Raw genomic sequence first — 18,316 nt, forward strand, 5'->3', positions numbered from 1 at the left:
AAAAAAAATATTCTTAGCTTGCCTGCTGTACAAAAGCAGGTGGCAGGGCAGATCTGGCCAATGGGCTGTAGTGCACCAGGCCCCGAGTGAATGGGCAAGTCTGGGAAGAAGAGAGCGGAGTGGCATCTATCTATACACGATACATACACTTACCCTTCCTATGTGTTCTCAGCAACTAGCAGCAGGCTTGAAGAATGGACCTGTGATTTACCTCTTTACCTCTTCTTTTCCGTCATGATAGGAAAACAACTTTATTATCTTCTTTCCTATACCTAATATGCTAAAACTGATACTTTCTCCAAACCCTTTGGAAATTTTCAAATTTCACCAAAAAAATATTCAGACCCAATCTTTTCATTTTTTTGAGTTTATATCTTTACAACAAAAGATCGAACAATTTTTTCACACATGTATCATTTAATGATTTTGCTTTATGACATATCAACAATACTGTCTGATTGTTAGACCTAAAGGTACCACCCAGAGATACGAACATATTACATATTTCCTCAAATATCTCCATGTTTTTTGTTTATATTGCTTCCTTTCACCATCTGATTTTGAGAGCTTTTTAAATGAAAATAAAAGTTGAAAAATAAAAAAGCTGCCCCACACCCACCGCTTGGATTGTGATAACTCAAAGCAGCAGATTCTTTCTCAGGAGCAGAACGAACCACTATGATAAGTGAAGCTGGGTGATGGGTTTACGAGAGTTCTTTGGGGTATATTTGAAATTTCTCATGATAATCTCTGAGACTATGGTTGAGAAAGATCGACTGTGTGGTGCCCATTAAACCCCTTGGCAGCGGCAGAGAGTCACACTCAGTACCGCAAGGAAGGCTTGCAGAGGTGCGCCAGGCCACACTGAGGTGAACAGTCCAGAGGTCAGGGGCATGTGACAGGGCCTAAGTTTCTATTTTAACAGTTCTTTACAGTTTTTCTGTTTAAAGTCATTCTTTTTGGGGCGCCTGGGTGGCTCAGTCAGTTAAGCAACTGCCTTCGGCTCAGGTCATGATCCCGGAGTCCTGGGATCGAGCCCTGCATCAGGCTCCCTGCTCAGCGGGGAGTCTGCTTCTCCCTCTGACCGTACCCCCTCCTGTGCTCTCTCTCTCTCAAATAAATAAAATTAAAAATCTTAAAAAAAAAAAAAAAATCATTTCTTTTTTTTAAGTGAATTTTAGTTGTTTCAGCCCATTTTAGATAGCAGGTTCATTTGAGTTCTGTGACAGAAGAATACAGTTAGTATATAGCAGCCTGCTGTGAGAACAAACCTATTTCAAATACAGTTATCAGTATCACCAGCTTCAAAAGCCAATATTTTAAGGGAAGAGTGAGTCAGTTCATTCCCATTTCATTCTTTTACTATCATAGAGCATGAGGAATAAACGGTCACATAATACTTTTATCACATTTAAAATTTCAGGCCAGTATGGTACATGATTTTTTCTTCCTTCTACTCAACATTTTCAGGATTACTGTAGTTAAGTAGGTGTGCTCCTTGGTTGCTAAAAGTAGAAAGGAAGAGCATGCAAATACTATTCACATCGCTGGAGTGGTTCTTACCCAGGCTTCCATATAATGAATAATATATACTCCTGATACCAATTAGGATCTTTCATTCTGTATTATATAACTTAGCATGGAAAAATAAAATTAAAAATGAACAACAGCCAACCTGTGCTTTCCTCATGTAAACCAAAGGTTCTTTCAGATGTTCAGGGGGTGCAGCAGGATGACTAGGTAAAGGAAACCTAGGGATAAAAAGAGGCAGCTAAATATTGTGCTTTATCTTGATAACTAATTAATTCTCTTTGTTAGAAATTACTTACCTCTGTGGTCCATGTCATAAATGAAACAGAATATCTGTTAGCAATTTTGTGTGTTTATAGAAGGTACAACAACATGATAAAGCTTTCTTATCCTACTAATACTGTAGTTTTAGATTAGCAATTTACTTGTTAAAAGTTGAGCTGCACAATAATCTGAATTCATAATCTGAAGTAATTTTAAAATTACTTAGCTTTGTAAATGCTCATGTAAAAATTGTCAGAACTGTTATTTTTAGCATATAAATATTTTAACATTTAGAGGAATTTTTTAAGGTTGAAAAAATCCATGAACTTGCTAACATATCAACTGTTTTCATTTCTCCCAATTTCCTTTTCCATATGATTACATATTTTTTACATAGTTTAAATGATAATATAAATACAATCTTTAAAAGAGCTATGTTTTAATATATAATACACAAATTTAATAAAAATTTAAGAATGTTAATGTCTTGTTTTCTAGGTAACTTTACATTCATATTCAAAATGTATTGTTTTTATTAAGAAAACATTTATTTATTCAACAAATATTTGAGCCGTCTAGGTACTAAGTATATGGTGGTAATTGAGATGACACCCCCTGTTCTCATATACCTAACATTCTAGTGAAGAAAGACAGTCAATAATTACAAAAAGAAACAAATTAATAGAACAATATCAGATAGTAATACATGCTATGAGAAAATGAAAGTGGGGTAATGAGATAGAAGTGATGTGCAAGGGTAAGTATCTAGGGGAGCTAATACTTGAACTAAGACATAAGTGAGAAGGAGCTGACCATACAAAGATCTAGGGAAAGAATATTTCAGGCAGACGGGCAGCAAGCACAAGACCCTGAGTTAGGAACATTTGGAATGTTTAAAAATCAGAAAAAGCCAGAATGGTTGGAATATAATGATTGAGACACAGTGACATGAAATCACAGAAAGCACAAAAGGAAAACATAACAGTTCAACATTTACTTAGAGATTCCAGTCTCTTTCACAACAACAAATAACTCCTACTGAAATTAGTCGTAACACTTGTGCCTACAGCAAAGCAACCATGTTCTAATACTCAAGAACCACACAGTGAATTTCCTTTCTTTTTTTAAAATTTTATTTATGTTTTTAATTTATTTGACAGAGAGAGATAGCGAGAGAGGGAACACAAGCAGGGAGAGTGGGAGAGAGAGAAGCAGGCTTCCCGCTGAGCAGGGAGACCGATGCGGGGCTCGATCCTAGGACCCTGGGATCATGACCTGAGCCAAAGGCAGACACTTAACAACTGAGCCACCCAGGAGCCCCCCACACAGTGAATTTTCAAGAAATGCCTCATCCAAAGTGGGACACCAACATATAAAGTGTTTATGATATACCAAGCTTAATTATACCTACCCCAGGACCTAAGAGTAAAATGCTCAACTGTCCAAAGGAAACATTTCTGGAATAGAAAAAGCAACCTGTTCAACCCAATCTCTAAAACAGTTTCACTAATTATTTCTAGCTAATTGTTTTTTCCACTAAAATCTGTACTCCATGTACCTAAATAAATCATCTTTCCCCACTCACAAATGAAAAAATAATGATATATATACCTCAATATTTCTTCATATATGCAAGATAGTTTAAAAACCATCTATTTCATACTGTTCATTATATCATTTGTAAGGGACCATACTTTAGAATTAAATATTTTTCAAAATCCTTTAATTTTAATGATAATTATCTCTAAATTTAATAAAACTTAGAAATTTAGGATTGAAACTTGAGAGAACTTACTGATAATCTTAAGTTATTTAGTGCACAAAGAAGTTTATCCATAAATAGGTAAGAAGAGGTAGCAACTCAAAAATCATTAATGTGAAGCCAAATCAAGTTAGATTTTTATTCATTCAGAAATATTTTTTTTTTAAAGATTTTATTTATTTGACAGAGAGATAGAGAACACAAGTAGGCAGAGCGGCAGACAGAGGGAGAGGAAGAAGCAGACTCTCCGCCAAGAAGGGAGCCCGATGTGGGGCTCGATCCCAGCACCCTGGGATCATGACCTGAGCCGAAGGCAGCCGCTTAACCAACTGAGCCACCCAGGCGCCCCCATTCAGAAATATTTAATAAGAATCTACTAAGTGTTTAAGGTAATAGAAATATCAGTAAACAAAATAGGCTAAAATTCTGTCCTTGTAGAGCTCATGTTTTTATATGAAGAGACGAGGGTTGAAGAAACCTGTGCATCACTCTTGATTCCTGCCTCTTCCTGTGCCTTAAGTCCCTGGAAATACTTCTCATCTTTTTTCCACCCACTGACAGACAACCAACATCTCTTGCCTGTATTCATCTGACAGGTTCTTAAGCAGTCTCCCCTCCTTCCATACTATTTTCAACCTCCTTGCCAATTTGTCTGGCTATTTAGCCAAGAGCAATGTCTTCCTTATTCACCAGTAATTCCATTTCCAGTGTCTAGCATAATGCACGGCACATACTAGATAACCAGTACATTGCTGCGTGAATATAATACGCAAATACGATCATGTCACTACTCTGCTTAAAATTCTAAAATGACACCCAAATGCTCTTAGGATCCCGTCTAAGAAAGTTTAGAGGGGCGCCTGGATGGCTCAGTCGGTTAAGCAGCTGACTCTTGGTTTCAGCTCAGGTCATGATCTCATGAATCGTGGGATCAAGCCCCAAGTCTGCACCTGGCATGGAGTCTGCTTGAAAAATTCTCTCCTTCTGCCCCTCTCCCAGCGCAGCGCCCAAATGTTCTCTCTCTCAAATAAATAAATAAATCTGATAGATAGATAGATAGCAAGCCTTGAGGAAGAAGCACATCCCCACCTACATGTCTGGGATCATCCTTCACCATGTCCCTTTCCCCATACCACTCAGCCATACAACTTCGCTCCTCCAATGTGCCACACTTTTCCACTTCTAAATCTCTAAGCTTGTTGCTCCCTTCTTCCTGAAGCACTTTTCTTCTCTACTCCTTCCCCAGATTAACACTACCTTAGCTTTTTTATCTGAATCTGAATATTGTTTCCTTTGGTAAGCCATCATGATATCCCCAACGTGAGTTAATTGCCTGCCCTATGTGTTCTGCGTACTTCCTCATCATAGTACTTGTACTATTCTATAATTGCCTCCTTAAACTGTGTGTGCTCCACTGAGATATATGCTCCGTGAAAGCAAAAACTATGCAGCTTGTTCATCATCCTCAATTCCTAGCTCAGTGCATAACACATAGCAAGTACATTTAAAGTAACATTCAAAAGAAGGCAATGAAGAACTATGTGATCAGTATTTTGGAAGTACTCTGGTCTACTGCCTGACACTCTTCCAGCAAATGCCATGAATGTCTATAAAGACTTAACCATATCTTGTGGTCTAGTGAAAGGTACCCATTATCTAAAATCTTTCCATTTTTGGTCTGCTACTGTTCAACATTCACACCTCTCTAAAGTATGGCAGATATTTGCATCTATCTACTATAACAGTAGAATATGGTATATGTTTTTATAATATATACCTATATTGAAAGACTTTAAAAAGGTTTATTTATATTCCTTAAAGGATAATAACAGGTAACCTAATTCTTTATCAACTGTTCTACACAAAGTACAACTAAGACAGAAAAAAAGGTGCATGTTCCATTTAAAGACTGTCTTAATTAAATCTTTTTAGTAAGTTTAGGATTAATATCTACAGGGTATACTCAATTCAACAAATATTTATTGTGTGTTAGCATTGGTTGGTGGCCCAATAACTACCTATCTGCTGACTCAATACCATTTATTTGAAGGTACTAAAAGAAATATAAAATATAATTCTTGTTTCATAACACTTTTAATCCAGGCGAGAGATAAGATAAACACTATGTGAGATGTAGTATCAAATAGCTGGAGGTCAAGACCCATTCACTACCATTTACTAGCCATATGATCTTCAGCAAACTATTTAAGTAGTTTGAGCCTCAGTTTTCTCTTCTGCAAAATGGTTATAATAATAAATTCCACAATCATAGAGTTGTTGTGAAGATTACATTCCATAAGGTACTGTATTTAAAGTGCTTAGCACAGTGCTTACATAAAAGGCTCATTTGATTATGTAAATTGCCTATTAAATATTAACACAACAATAATTAAATAAGCTTGATCCCATGACCCCACGATCATGACCTGAGGTGAAACCAAGAGTTGGTCGTTTAACGGACTGAGCCACCCAGGCACCCCAATTAAGTAGTCAATTTTAAGTGGGAAGAACTAACCTAGGCTACAATTAAAGTTTCAGGTAAATAACAGAATACAAAAATTTTTCTCTCTCTTTTAAACAAGAATTGGACAAAAATCTTTTGACATGTTTACTAAAATGAAGTGAACAGTTTTCAGGTATCATCTGTACAGCTCATGTATCTACACCTTTATTAGGTAAGAACATATTTTTTCTACTCTATTTAACCTAGTGAATTCTTCAACTTTACTGTTTGCGCTCTCTACTTGTCCATCTAATGGTTTCTGCCAATGAAAAATGCAACACAGTATACTCAGTCCCCTTTATTCTTCTGATTTATGTTAGGGGAAACACTTCTTCTCCACCCTGGATGTGTCCCTCCCTGTGAAAAGAGCTCCATTACCATCACATTCTTGGCCTCTCTCCAGGGCTTTACTTGCTACACCACAGAAGAGGTTTAGTGCCTTATCCAACTTTTAAATTTTGGAGTAATAAACTGAACATGCTCACCAATGTTATTTAATTGGAAGGTTAAGTCTACTTAGTTCTGGAGTTCAGTTAAAGGACTCATTTTGCTCTTGCACTAAGCTGTGTCCTCTTATCTAGTCTTTATCAGTAATCGAAGTATAATTTTGATCACCCACTTGCCTTTATGTTTTATCTTATTTCTCAATTTCTTCAAAACCCAAATGAGTAAAAAAAGTAGTATTATTTACTCCTTCAAAAATCCCAACAAGTTATTCAAAAATATTTATTTAATGTCTATTATTAGGATATTGAAAATAAGACAATAAATGAAATACTGTCCCTGCCATCAAGTAAAAAGGCACTCACTGTTCACTCATTGAACAATTTTCAGGAATGGATTAGACTACAAAAATAGCAATCACCAGTAAAATCTCCTCAGATGAGAAGCCACTGTTTGTAATTACACACAACCAGATGCTTTTATTCCACCAGTACTGGAAACAAAGAAAGTTAACAAGCTTCCTGTATAACAGGCAAAGAGAAAAATCACCATGTTCATATTAGTTTAAGCAACCTGTGGCATCTCTATACATATTGTACATTTAAAACCTTACTTATCATGATAAACATCTATTCCTTGGTGACTAGTACCAGGGATATGGTCACAGTCAACTTCAATAGCACTTAAATATGATTTATTTAAGAATTTATAAATCAACTGGGAAAATGGTGACAAGCAAAGAAGTAAATACTAATTTTTAAAATGTGTGTCCAAGCACAGGTCCACAGGCCTTCATCTGCGTCTCTATTTTAGAAACAGTTCTGATAAACTAGATTATCTTGTTTCTCAGTTAACGGCAGATTAGAAGGGACAAGTTAGGAGCAGAAGTGTTAGAATCTAGAGAATGCTAGAGACACAGGCACACTGATAGCAGTAAAAAAAAAAAAAAAAAAAAAAAAGACATAGGAACTCCATTAGACTATAAACTCCATGAGGGTAGGAATTGATTCCTTGTTCTATACTATATTCCCAGTGCCTAGCATAGTGCTAGCACATGGTAGGGGCTCAATACATAACTGATGAATAATGGAATATTGAATAAACTATAAAAGCTAACTCTACATCTTTATTCTTTATAATGACAAATAGTTTTATACACCTCAACAGACTCTGAGGGCAAGTCCAGATTAACAAAAACACTGATTTTCTTACTAATGACACCAATTTTGCAAAAAAAAAAAGTAATTATATTTAGAATGGTTGCTTTATAAAGACAGAAAAAGGGTAATATCCAAAATGGCAACAATAAAAAGAAGTTGATAAGCTTCAGTTATCTGAAATAGTAACTTACTTCCCTAACCTACACTGGATAAATGAATTGTTAATGTAAAAATTTTGGTGGTAAAAACCCCACCTATTCATTATTCATTCTCAGGCAGGACTGTAAGTTTTAAATGTATTAACTTACGTGGAATGTTATATAAATACTAATGAAAAATAACAATATAATGAGTGTACACAGCAATACTATATTCATTACTTACAAAGTAAATACAGCTAAACATAACAGTATCTCAAAATAGGTAGGAAAAACTCACACACTCAGTTCACTATAAACAGCATTCTGAAGTTTCTTCTCCCAACCTATTTTTTAAAAAAGAATAAAATATATGAACGTGTTAGTTTTAAAAATAAGCATACATTATAATTAAATTTATCTCACTAAAACTCTAACATCATATTCATTTGTGAAAGAACTTTATCAATCGCCAATTGCTGTGTAAGTGTTATTAAGGAATTACTTCCTATACATTCACTATGTCCAGTGGCAAACACTGAGTGGCAAAATTATCAGTATGACACTGTCTTTTAAGTAAAACTGTTGTACCCTTTTCTCCGGATGGGAGAAATCCTTCCTCCATTGCTCAGTGAATACCAAAACAGTGCTACTAGTACTATCAGGAATGTGCCAAGGGAAGGGCAAGAAACAGCCAAGCACCCTGACAAAGATCGATCATAAGCAATTAGTTACAACTAACTAGCCCGTAAACTCCTGAACGACAGAAACATTATTATGAGGTACCATCAGACCAGTGAGCTTGGCTGCTAACTACGTGAATTTTTCTGGGTAAGTAAACCACTTAACATCTCAATTTCTGTGTGCAAAGGTTAGAATAGGGAACTTCTCTTCTTGCTCTAAAAGAAATTAGCATTTTCTTTTCTTTTCTTTGAAAGGATAGAAAGGAGGAAGGGGAAAAAAGTGTAGAAGGAAAAGAAACCACAAGTGAAAAGTAAAAGAGGAAGTGCTTAGTGAGGGAGATTCTTCATACATTGAGGATGTATGTTGATCAGGAAGTAAACAGCATTCAAAACTGATTAATTTAATGCAGTGATTCCCACAGCGTTCCTGAATTTTTGCAGCATTTTATTGAAATATCTGAAAGTTCTAACTCTCATCAAATAGAAACCTATCTACCCACTGTTCCACAATTTTTAATGAGTAATTGGAAGTTTGAGGATAAAATATTCCCTCCAAATAAAGTATTCCCTTATTTTGCCTTAAAGAATTAGGAGGAAAAAAGCAACTTACAAACCTGATATTTTAAAGAATTCCTTAATATCTTCTTTTAGTGATTCAAGTTTAATCTCAGGTCTCTGAAGACAGGCCTAATTTTAGAAAGAAGAAGAAAAAGAAAGGAGAAGACAGAAGTCAAAAGTAAGTCATTTGGGTTGATATTTAATATGAATGAAAATTTTAAAAAGGAGTATCCAGATGTGCATACTATTTTAAAAATCCCTTTTTGAAGTCAGAGCACTTTAGAATTATCTAGAATAGCTCATAAGAGAGAAGACTTTTTCATCTACTCTTAAAATACAGGATCTGTGATGGTACACTGCAGTCTACTCAAAATATAAAAACTTGCAGCTTATGAATACTTAAATTTTTATCTAGGATTTTTATCTTATGAATATTTAATATCTATTTTTCTAGTAGGAAAAATACTCAGATTTTATAAATTCATTCTCTTAATATTATATCAAACATATACAGCGGCATTTACACCTAATGACCAAAAAGCCAGTTGCATCCCTTATAAATAGATCTTTGAAAAGTGTCTTCCTCTTCAGATTGCTGCTCAATGCAAACCTTCATTTGTTGTGCGTATTTATGGAAAACACATAAAACTATTAGTTCACAAATACTTATTAGTGTCTCCTTCATCTTTAAGTGCATGCTTTCTATTCTACTGGTTTTTCACACTGTAATTTTAACAAAAAGTAATAATTTGTCCAATTTATAATGGCTTTATTTTCAGTGTTGATCTTTCATCACCTAGCTCTTTCTATCAAGTTCTAAAAGTCTATTCCTTAAGAAGGCAATAATTTTAGGATAACTCATGATAAGCATTTCAAACCTAAGAAATCAAAACTTGATCTTATCTTCCACTCATACTTTGTTCCTTCTCTTCTATTTTTTAATCCTCATCACTGAAATTACCAGGCACCAGATCTTCTAAGTCAGAAACTTCAGTTATTCTTACTTTCACTCTAACCCCTCAAAGATTACACCTCTTTCTGGGAAGATGGCATTGGAGGTAGTGAGTTATTTTTTGGTTTGGGTGGTTTTTTGTTTTATTTGTTAATCTCCCTGATTTCCACATAAAAACAGACCAAGCAACTGAATAGGAAAACCAAAATCCCATGGAAAACATTTACAAAACTTGGTGATAACAAAGTTAAAATACAAGCAGCTGGGGACAAACCAACAGCCACAGACCTGTATGGTATTAGCATTTGTGCAGGAAAAAGCAGAAGGAAGCAGTGGGATATGTGATGGATGTGAAAACAGGAGGACCCCCAAAATAGCCAACACTGTTTTCACTGGAACATATGAAAAGCCAATTTTAGAACAGGAGCTAAAACTTGGAGGGGTTCTGCCTAACTAGAGATAGCAGATGAGGTCTGAAGAGACTGTGGCAGCCTAGCACCTATGAATTCTTGACACTGACCAACCAGCGCTCCCTTTCCAGACAAGGCCATACTGAGGAGAAAATACTGATAGAGTAATAAAAATTGAGGATGACAGAGAGCCAATGTATTACCTTGAAAACCAGTAAATAAAGGAAAAGGCATATATCTTGCCTTTCCTATAGAAACTGCATCACAGGGTAACTAAATAATAGATAAGGGGAAATGTCTCCTGATAAAAGTATTCCAGCTAATAACTAAAACAGATGTGATATAATTAGAGTATCACCATTTTGCAGCCCCTAATAAATTACTAATTCTAGGCACTGAGAAGAAACAGCTGTTAACAATGCAAAAGACAACCAGATATTATGTGCTTCTTAACGAAAGAACACTCCACTTGCCAATAGTCATGGCCAAAGGGAGACACCTCAGTCTGATCAAGCCCCTGGTCCAGCTGTCAATTTACAAGTCATACAAAGGACAGAGGAACATGTTAAGCTGCACCATGAGGGTGCAATCAGAAAAATCCAGGATATGAGATATCCTAAAGGTCAAATGGCTCTGTTCTTTAGCTCATAAAGTGTAAGGAAAACAAACGGAAGGAGAGAAAACCTGTTGATTTAAAAAGACATATCAAAAAAACTTCTTTAGGGGCGCCTGGGTGGCTCAGTTGGTTAAGCAACTGACTCTTGATTTGGCTCAGGTCATGATCTCAGAGTCGTAGGATTGGCCCCATGCCAGGCTCTATGCTCAGTCTGCTTGAGATTCTTTCCCCTTCCCTCTCCCTCCCCTCTGCTCCTCTACTGACTCCTGCTCTCGCGAGCTCTCTCTCTCTCTCTCAATCTCAAATAGATAAATAAATTAAATCTTTAAAAAAGTTTAAAAATTAAAAAAATTTTTTTAACTTTTTAATTGGCAAGACTGAGAGTGTCTTCATGTGAGGGATATGTATTTGGTCAATAAAACTATTCAAAAATGCAGGAAAGTGATTACCATAAAAATCAGGTTGCTTGGGAGAAAGGAGTTTGTGATTGGGGTGGGGCAAATGGAGGGGTTTCTGGTTTGGCTGGCAAAGTTTCATTTTTTTTTACCAGGGTGGTTGTTACAAGGTCGTTCATCTTATAATTGATGACATTATAGGTTTGTATTATACAGTTTCTATCTGTGTTTTATCTTACAATAAAAAGCATCAAAAAGGAAAAAGAAAAATATGTTTCCCAATTTATTCCTTCTCTGCATTCTAAAGTCCCACACTTAAGCCTAAATCCTCATCATTTCTCATTTGGATCACTATAACAGCTTCCGAACCGTACATCTTGCCAATTTATTCAAAGTGCAGCTACTCCCCACCTGGCATTTTTACACTCCCTTAGTCTACTTTTTCTTCTTTCTTATCATTTACTACCTCCTTATATGCCATATGATTAATGTATTTACTATGTTTATTGGTATATTGTCTACCATCCTACATTAGAAGTGATAAGCTCCACTAAAACAGATATCTTTGTCTTTCTGTTCACTGTTATGGCCCAAGTGCTTAGAATAGTTACTTCCACACAGTAGGTGATCAATAAATGTTTATTGAGTAAATGAACCAATTTCTCCCTTTATTAATCCATCCTCCAGCATTTTCTTCCTAAAACATAAGGCTTTCCTAACTGCAAATCTCGATAGCATAAACAAGAAATCTAAATTTTTCAACAGGGCACACTTGGCCCTTCAGTGCAGACCAACTTATCTTTCCAAATTCTTCAGCTGCTCTTCCACCAAGCTAACAACATCCTATCTTTTGTCACACCTTCTCCCCCCAAGACACCCTACTCTCTAGTCACAGTGAACTACATTCACTGATCCCCCAACTGTTAAATATTTTAAGGGTTCCAGGCTTTTGTTCATGTTGCTCTTCAGATGCAAGTATTCCCTCACCACCCTGGCAAATACCTACTAGCTTCCAAGACATCCCTCAAATACCACCTCCTTTCTCAATTTGTCCCTACCACTTCCCTACAAAGATAGTACACTCAGTTCCTCTGTTATAGCACTCATCAGATTATATTGTAATTTTCAGCTCACCTATTTTTCTTTTTGACTCTTAAATTCAAAGGACCATGACTTCATTTTTGAATCTCAGGTATTAACTCAGTATTAATTGTTGCTTGACAAAATTATATTGATCAAACCATGTTCTATCCTTTTTATCCAATTTTCACCCAAATAAACAAGGAACTTTATAAAAGTTATTTTTAACTAAGGAGACTGGTTTCCAGTCTGTTATTCCTAGGATTGTAAAAGCTGCAAAACCTTGCTCATTATTCAAAAGTATCAAAGCAAAAGGAAACAGGTTTTCTTTTACTAAGTCTGTATTTGGAAATGACTCTGAGGTAGCATAATTAAAAGAATTTCAAAAGAAAAAATTGGTTATTCCTTCTAAACATTTTCAATATTTTAAGGTTGCTAGACCTCCTAGATATATTTTTTAATCAAAGGCAAACCAAATTCATAGTCAACATAATTATAAAAATCTTGAGAAATTTGGGGTGCCTGGGTGTTTCAGTTGGCTGGGCATCCGACTCTTGATTTCAACTCAGGTCACGATCTCAGGGTTGTGGGACTGAGCCCCATGTCGAGCTCTGCGCTGAGTGTGGAGTCTGCTTGAGATTCTCTCTCTCCCTCTCTGCCCCATTCCCCCACTCACACTCTCTCTCAAAAAAAAAAAATTGATTAATTTGAAAATCAAAAGCAGGCCAGTGACAGGAGGACAACATGGTAAGGCAGTTTTCAAACATGTTTTAGCAGCTTATTCCTTCTTTCAAATGAAATCTGAACCCAATTAAAAACCCTACTATAGGGCACCTGTGTGGCTCAGTTGGTTAAGCAACTGCCTTCGGCTCAGGTCATGATCCTGGAGTCCTGGGATTGAGTCCCGCATCGGGCTCCCTGCTCAGCAGGGAGTCTGCTTCTCCCTCTCACCCTCCTCCCTCTCATGCTCTCTGTCTCTCATTCTCTCTCTCTCAAATAAATAAATAAAATCTTTAAAAAAAAAAAAACCCTACTATAAAAAAAAATCTACTATATGAAACATATTGAAAGTGATAGTAGTAGACAATGAAAATCAGTATTCTCTCATTGACTAAGGTATAATTACATTATAAATGCATAGCTTTATCATGATATAGCCTTAATATCCAATCTGTTTTTGTATTTGGTTTTGGTTGCTCAACATAAAGAAAAAGTCTTGATTCACAGAGATAAGTGGTTGCACTTTTAATAGCCCTCTTGGCAATCTCAGCACACTCCCAAATTAAACTGCTGTGGGAAATCAAAAGAGGAGTACTTGGAAATTTTATTTTGAAAACAAATCATTGAAGGGGCGCCTAGGTGGCTCAGTCAGATAAGCGTCCAACTTTTGATTTCAGCTCAGGTCATGATCTTGTGGGATTGAGCCCTGTGTCAGGTCCCACACTCAGCCTAGAGTCTATTTGAGATTCTTTCTCTCCTTTTCCCTCTGCCTCTCCTCCCACTCATTCTCTAAATCAATCAATTAATCAATAAAATCTTTAAAAAAGAAAACAAATCACGATATTAGTTATCATAAATACAAAATCAGACAAAGAGCTTCTGATGCTTAAGACTGTTAGAACTACACATATCATGATATTACTACCACATGATGGCTCACTTGTCCCACATCAGGGCAGTATACCATTTAAGGGAGCCTCTGTGAGCAGATGCACCCATGCTCTGCCTACCTTCTGCAGTAGTATCCTCACTTGCACAATGAAACATGAACGCACGTGTGCAAACCCAAATATTTTGAAAGACCAGTGCAGAATTATATCCTTCCTCATCAATGACACATTTATAAGTGTCTCTAATATATGAAGATGACGAAAGGAACAGCATTTTTTCCTGGGACTTCCTTAGAGACAAGTTAATTTGGCAGCATAACAGTGGATTATGAAGTATTTAATATAACAACAAAGCATTTGAAAGCATGGTGCTTCTTATTATATTTTTTAAATTAATTTTTAAATAAATAGGACATTTTCTGAGTCCTTGGGTATAACAGATTTTAAAACTATTTGGGACTAAATGAGGATAGGATTTGGCATCACAAGATTTTGAATTATCTCTCTCTTTTATTATCTTAGTCAAGTCATTTGACTTATATCTCAGTGTTCTTTATTTAATAGGGAAGGTAATACCTGAACTAGGTTATTGTGAGACTTAAATAAAAAAATTTTCAAAGTTATTTTTAGTTGGGAAGTCCAGTGTAAATTAAAGTTGTGTTATAAAATATGAGGTATCCAGCCGACAATGGTCTAAATGTAAAAGACTAGCAGGGAGGGAGTGCCTGGAAGTAAAGGTTTTTTTTAAAAATCTACAACAAAATTTAACCCTTTCTTTAAACAAAACACCTCTAACTCACTATAAGAGCTGGTAAAAATATGATAAAAAATATAATCCAGGGATGCCTGGGTGGCTTAGTTGGTTAAGCACCTGCCTTTAGCTCAGGTCATGATCCCAGAGTCCTGCGATCAAACCCATCGGGCTCTCTGCTCAGAGGGGAGGCTGCTTCTCCCTCTCCCTCTGCCTGCCACTCACCCTGCTTGTGCTTACTCTCTCTGTTTGTCAAATAAATAAAATCTTTAATATATATATAATATATATACATTTACATATTATATATATTTATATCTTAATATATATATAAAATCCAGCAAGTGTTACATTACCCTGCATATATTCTTCACTCATTTATGTTGATATTTCTGACATCCTCCACCATTCTGCACTCTAAAAACACATGACCGTCTTTGCTCCCGCTGCCCTTGACACACACACACACACACACACACACACAAATTCAGTTTCAAACTTTTACTCTTTGCAGATGACATGATAATCATTGTAGAAAACCTGAGAGACTCCACCAAAAAATTGCTAGAACTCATAGAGGAATTTAGCAAAGTCATAGGATATAAAATCAATGTACAGAAATCTGTTGCATTTTTATGTACCAATAATGAAGCAGCAGAAAGAGAAATCAAGGAATCAATCCCATCTACAATTGTACCAAGACCATAAGATACCTAGGAATAAAACTAACCAAAGAAGTAAAATATCTGTACTCTGAAAATGATAGAACAATTATGAAAGAAACTGAAGAAGATAGGAAGAAATGGAAAACCTTCCATGCTCATGGACTGGAAGAACAAACATTATTAAATGTCTATACTACCCAGGGATGCCTGGGTGTCTCAGTAGTTAAGTGTCTGCCTTCGGCTCGGGTCATGGTCCCAGGATCCTGGGATCAAGCCCTGCGTCGGGCTCCCTGCTAGGCGGGAAGCCTGCTTCCCCCTCTCCCACTCCCCCTGCTTGTGTTCCCTCTCTCACTGTGTCTCTCTCTGTCAAATAAATAAATAAAATCTTAAAAAAAAAAAAAAGTCTATACTACCCAAAGCTATCTACACATTCAATGCAGTCCTTACCAAAATAACACCAGCATTTTTTATAGAGCTAGAACAAATAATTCTAAAATTTGTAGGGAATGAGAAAAGACTGAGTAATCAAAGAAATGTTGAAAAAGAAAAGCAAAGCTGGTGGCCTCACAATCCTGGACTTCAAGCTCTATTACAAAGCTATAATCATCAAGACAGTATGGTACTGGCACAAAAACAAACACATAGATCAATGGAACAGAATAGAAGAATCCAGAAATGGTAACCCACAACTCTATGGTCAACTAATCTTCGACAAAGCAGGAAAGAATATCCAATGGAAAAAAGACAGTCTCTTTAACAAATGGTGTTGGAAAAACTGGACAGTGACATGCAGAAGAATGAAACTGGACCACTTTCTTACACCATACACAAAAACAGACTAAAAATGGATGAAAGACCTAAAAGTGAGACAGGAAACACCAAAATCCTAGAGAAGAACACAAGCAGCAACTTCTTTGACCTTGGCTGTAGCAACTTCTTACTACATATGTCTCCAGAGGCAAGGGAAACAAAAGCAAAAATGAACTACTGGGACTTCATCAAGATAAAAACCTTCTGCACAGTGAAGGAAATAATCAACAAAACTAAAAGGCAAGCTATGGGATGGGATAAGATATTTGCAAATAACATATAGGATAAAGGGCTGGTATCCAAAATCTATAAAGAATTTACCAAACTCAACATCTAAAAAATAAAAAATACAGTAAAGAAATGGGCAGAAAACATGAATAGACATTTCTCCAAAGAAGACAAACAAATGGCTAACAGACACATGAAAAAATGCTCAACATCACTCAACATCAGGGAAATACAAATCAAAACTACAATAAGATACCACCTCACAACTGTCAGAATGGCTAAAATTAACAACACAGGAAACAATAGATGTTGGCGAGGAAGCAGAGCAAGGGGAACCCTTTTACACTGTTGGTGGGAATGCAAATTGGTGCAGCCACTCTGGAAAAGAGTATGGAGGTTCCTCAAAAAGTTAAAAATAGAGCTACCTTACCACCCAGCAATTACACTACTAGGTATTTATCCAAAGGATACAAAAATACTGATTCAAAGAGGTACATGCACCCCAATACTTATAGCAGTATTATCAACAATAGCCAAATTATGAAAAGAGCCCAAATGTTCATCGACTGACAAATGGATAAAGAAGATGTGGTATAGATATATGCAATGGAATATTATTCAGCCATCAAAAACAAAGAAATCTTGCCATTTGCAAGAATGTGGCTGCAATTAGAGTGTATTATGCTAAGCAAAATGCTAAGCCAAATAAACAGTCAGAGAAAGACAAATACTATATGATTTCACTCATATGTGGAATTTAAGAAACAAAACAGATGAACATAGAGGAAGGGAAAGAAAAATAAAATAAGATAAAAACAGAGAGGAGGGCAAACTATAAGAGACTCTTAACTATAGAGAACAAATTAAGGGTTGCTGGAGGAGAGGTGGGTGGGGAGATGGGCTAAATGGGTGATGGATATTAAGGAGAGCACATGTTATAGTGAGCACTGGGTGTTATATGTAAGTGATGAATCACTAAATTCTACTCCTGAAAGAAAGGAAGAAAGAAAGAAAAGAAAAGCTCTAAACTAGCTTTCTAGTTTAGAAACTCACTACATCCCTACCTTAGCCAATTCCACCTTTGAATTATTAATTAGAAAATTCTTTATTATGAGCTAAAATTGATTCCTCATACCATATTCCACCATCACACCCCCCACACACATACACAATGTCACAAAATATAAACTGAATCCCTTTTCTATTGGAGACCTCCAAATATTCAAAGAAAGCTACTGAGTCTTCCCTAAAAGCTTCTTTTCTCAAGGTCACATTATTTCCAGATTCTCCAAGTTCTCTTTGTATGACAGATTCTTCTTACCACCCTGCCCACTCTTCTATGAGCAAAGTCCAGTCCAACTTGTCCACTACCATGGTAACTTCCTAACTGATCTCTCTACTTTACTCATTTCACTAGACCACTGATTCTCAAACTTTTAAACCTCAGGACCCTCACTCTCTTAAAAATTGAGGCTCTAAGAGTACTTTCTTTATGTGGATTATATCTACTGATATTTACAGATTCAGAAATTAAAACAGAAAAAAAACACCTTATTTGTTTATTAGTACGGAATTCCCCCCAAAAATATTAGAAACTGAATTACCTCATGATCCAGCAATTTCAATTCTGGGTACGTACTTGAACACATATTTGTACACTCACGTTCATAGCAGCATTATTCACAGTAAGTAAAATGTGGAAGCAACCCAAATGTCCACAGACAAATGAATGGATGAGCAATATGTGACATGTACACA

General features: G+C 36.1%; 1 protein-coding gene across 4 annotated transcripts in view; it reads right to left on the reverse strand.

The window, feature by feature from the left end:
- The window catches only part of TBC1D19 (TBC1 domain family member 19), a 167,988-nt gene that overhangs the window by 123,454 nt on the left and 26,218 nt on the right, over window positions 1-18,316 (reverse strand). For 3 of the 4 annotated variants that reach the window (XM_035005183.1, XM_035005181.1, XM_035005182.1), the window contains exons 2-4: window positions 9,098-9,170; window positions 8,102-8,147; window positions 1,676-1,751 (exon numbers count right to left, since the gene is read on the reverse strand). In XM_035005183.1, the coding sequence (XP_034861074.1) occupies window positions 1,676-1,751; window positions 8,102-8,147; window positions 9,098-9,170 (195 nt within the window). The remainder of the gene's footprint in view (window positions 1-1,675; window positions 1,752-8,101; window positions 8,148-9,097; window positions 9,171-18,316) is intronic. The other variant, XM_035005184.1, reaches the window with a different exon arrangement.

The sequence above is a fragment of the Mirounga leonina genome, unplaced genomic scaffold (genome assembly GCF_011800145.1).
Source record: "Mirounga leonina isolate KUSES-001 unplaced genomic scaffold, KU_Mleo_1.0 Mir_129, whole genome shotgun sequence".
NCBI lineage: Eukaryota > Metazoa > Chordata > Mammalia > Carnivora > Phocidae > Mirounga > Mirounga leonina.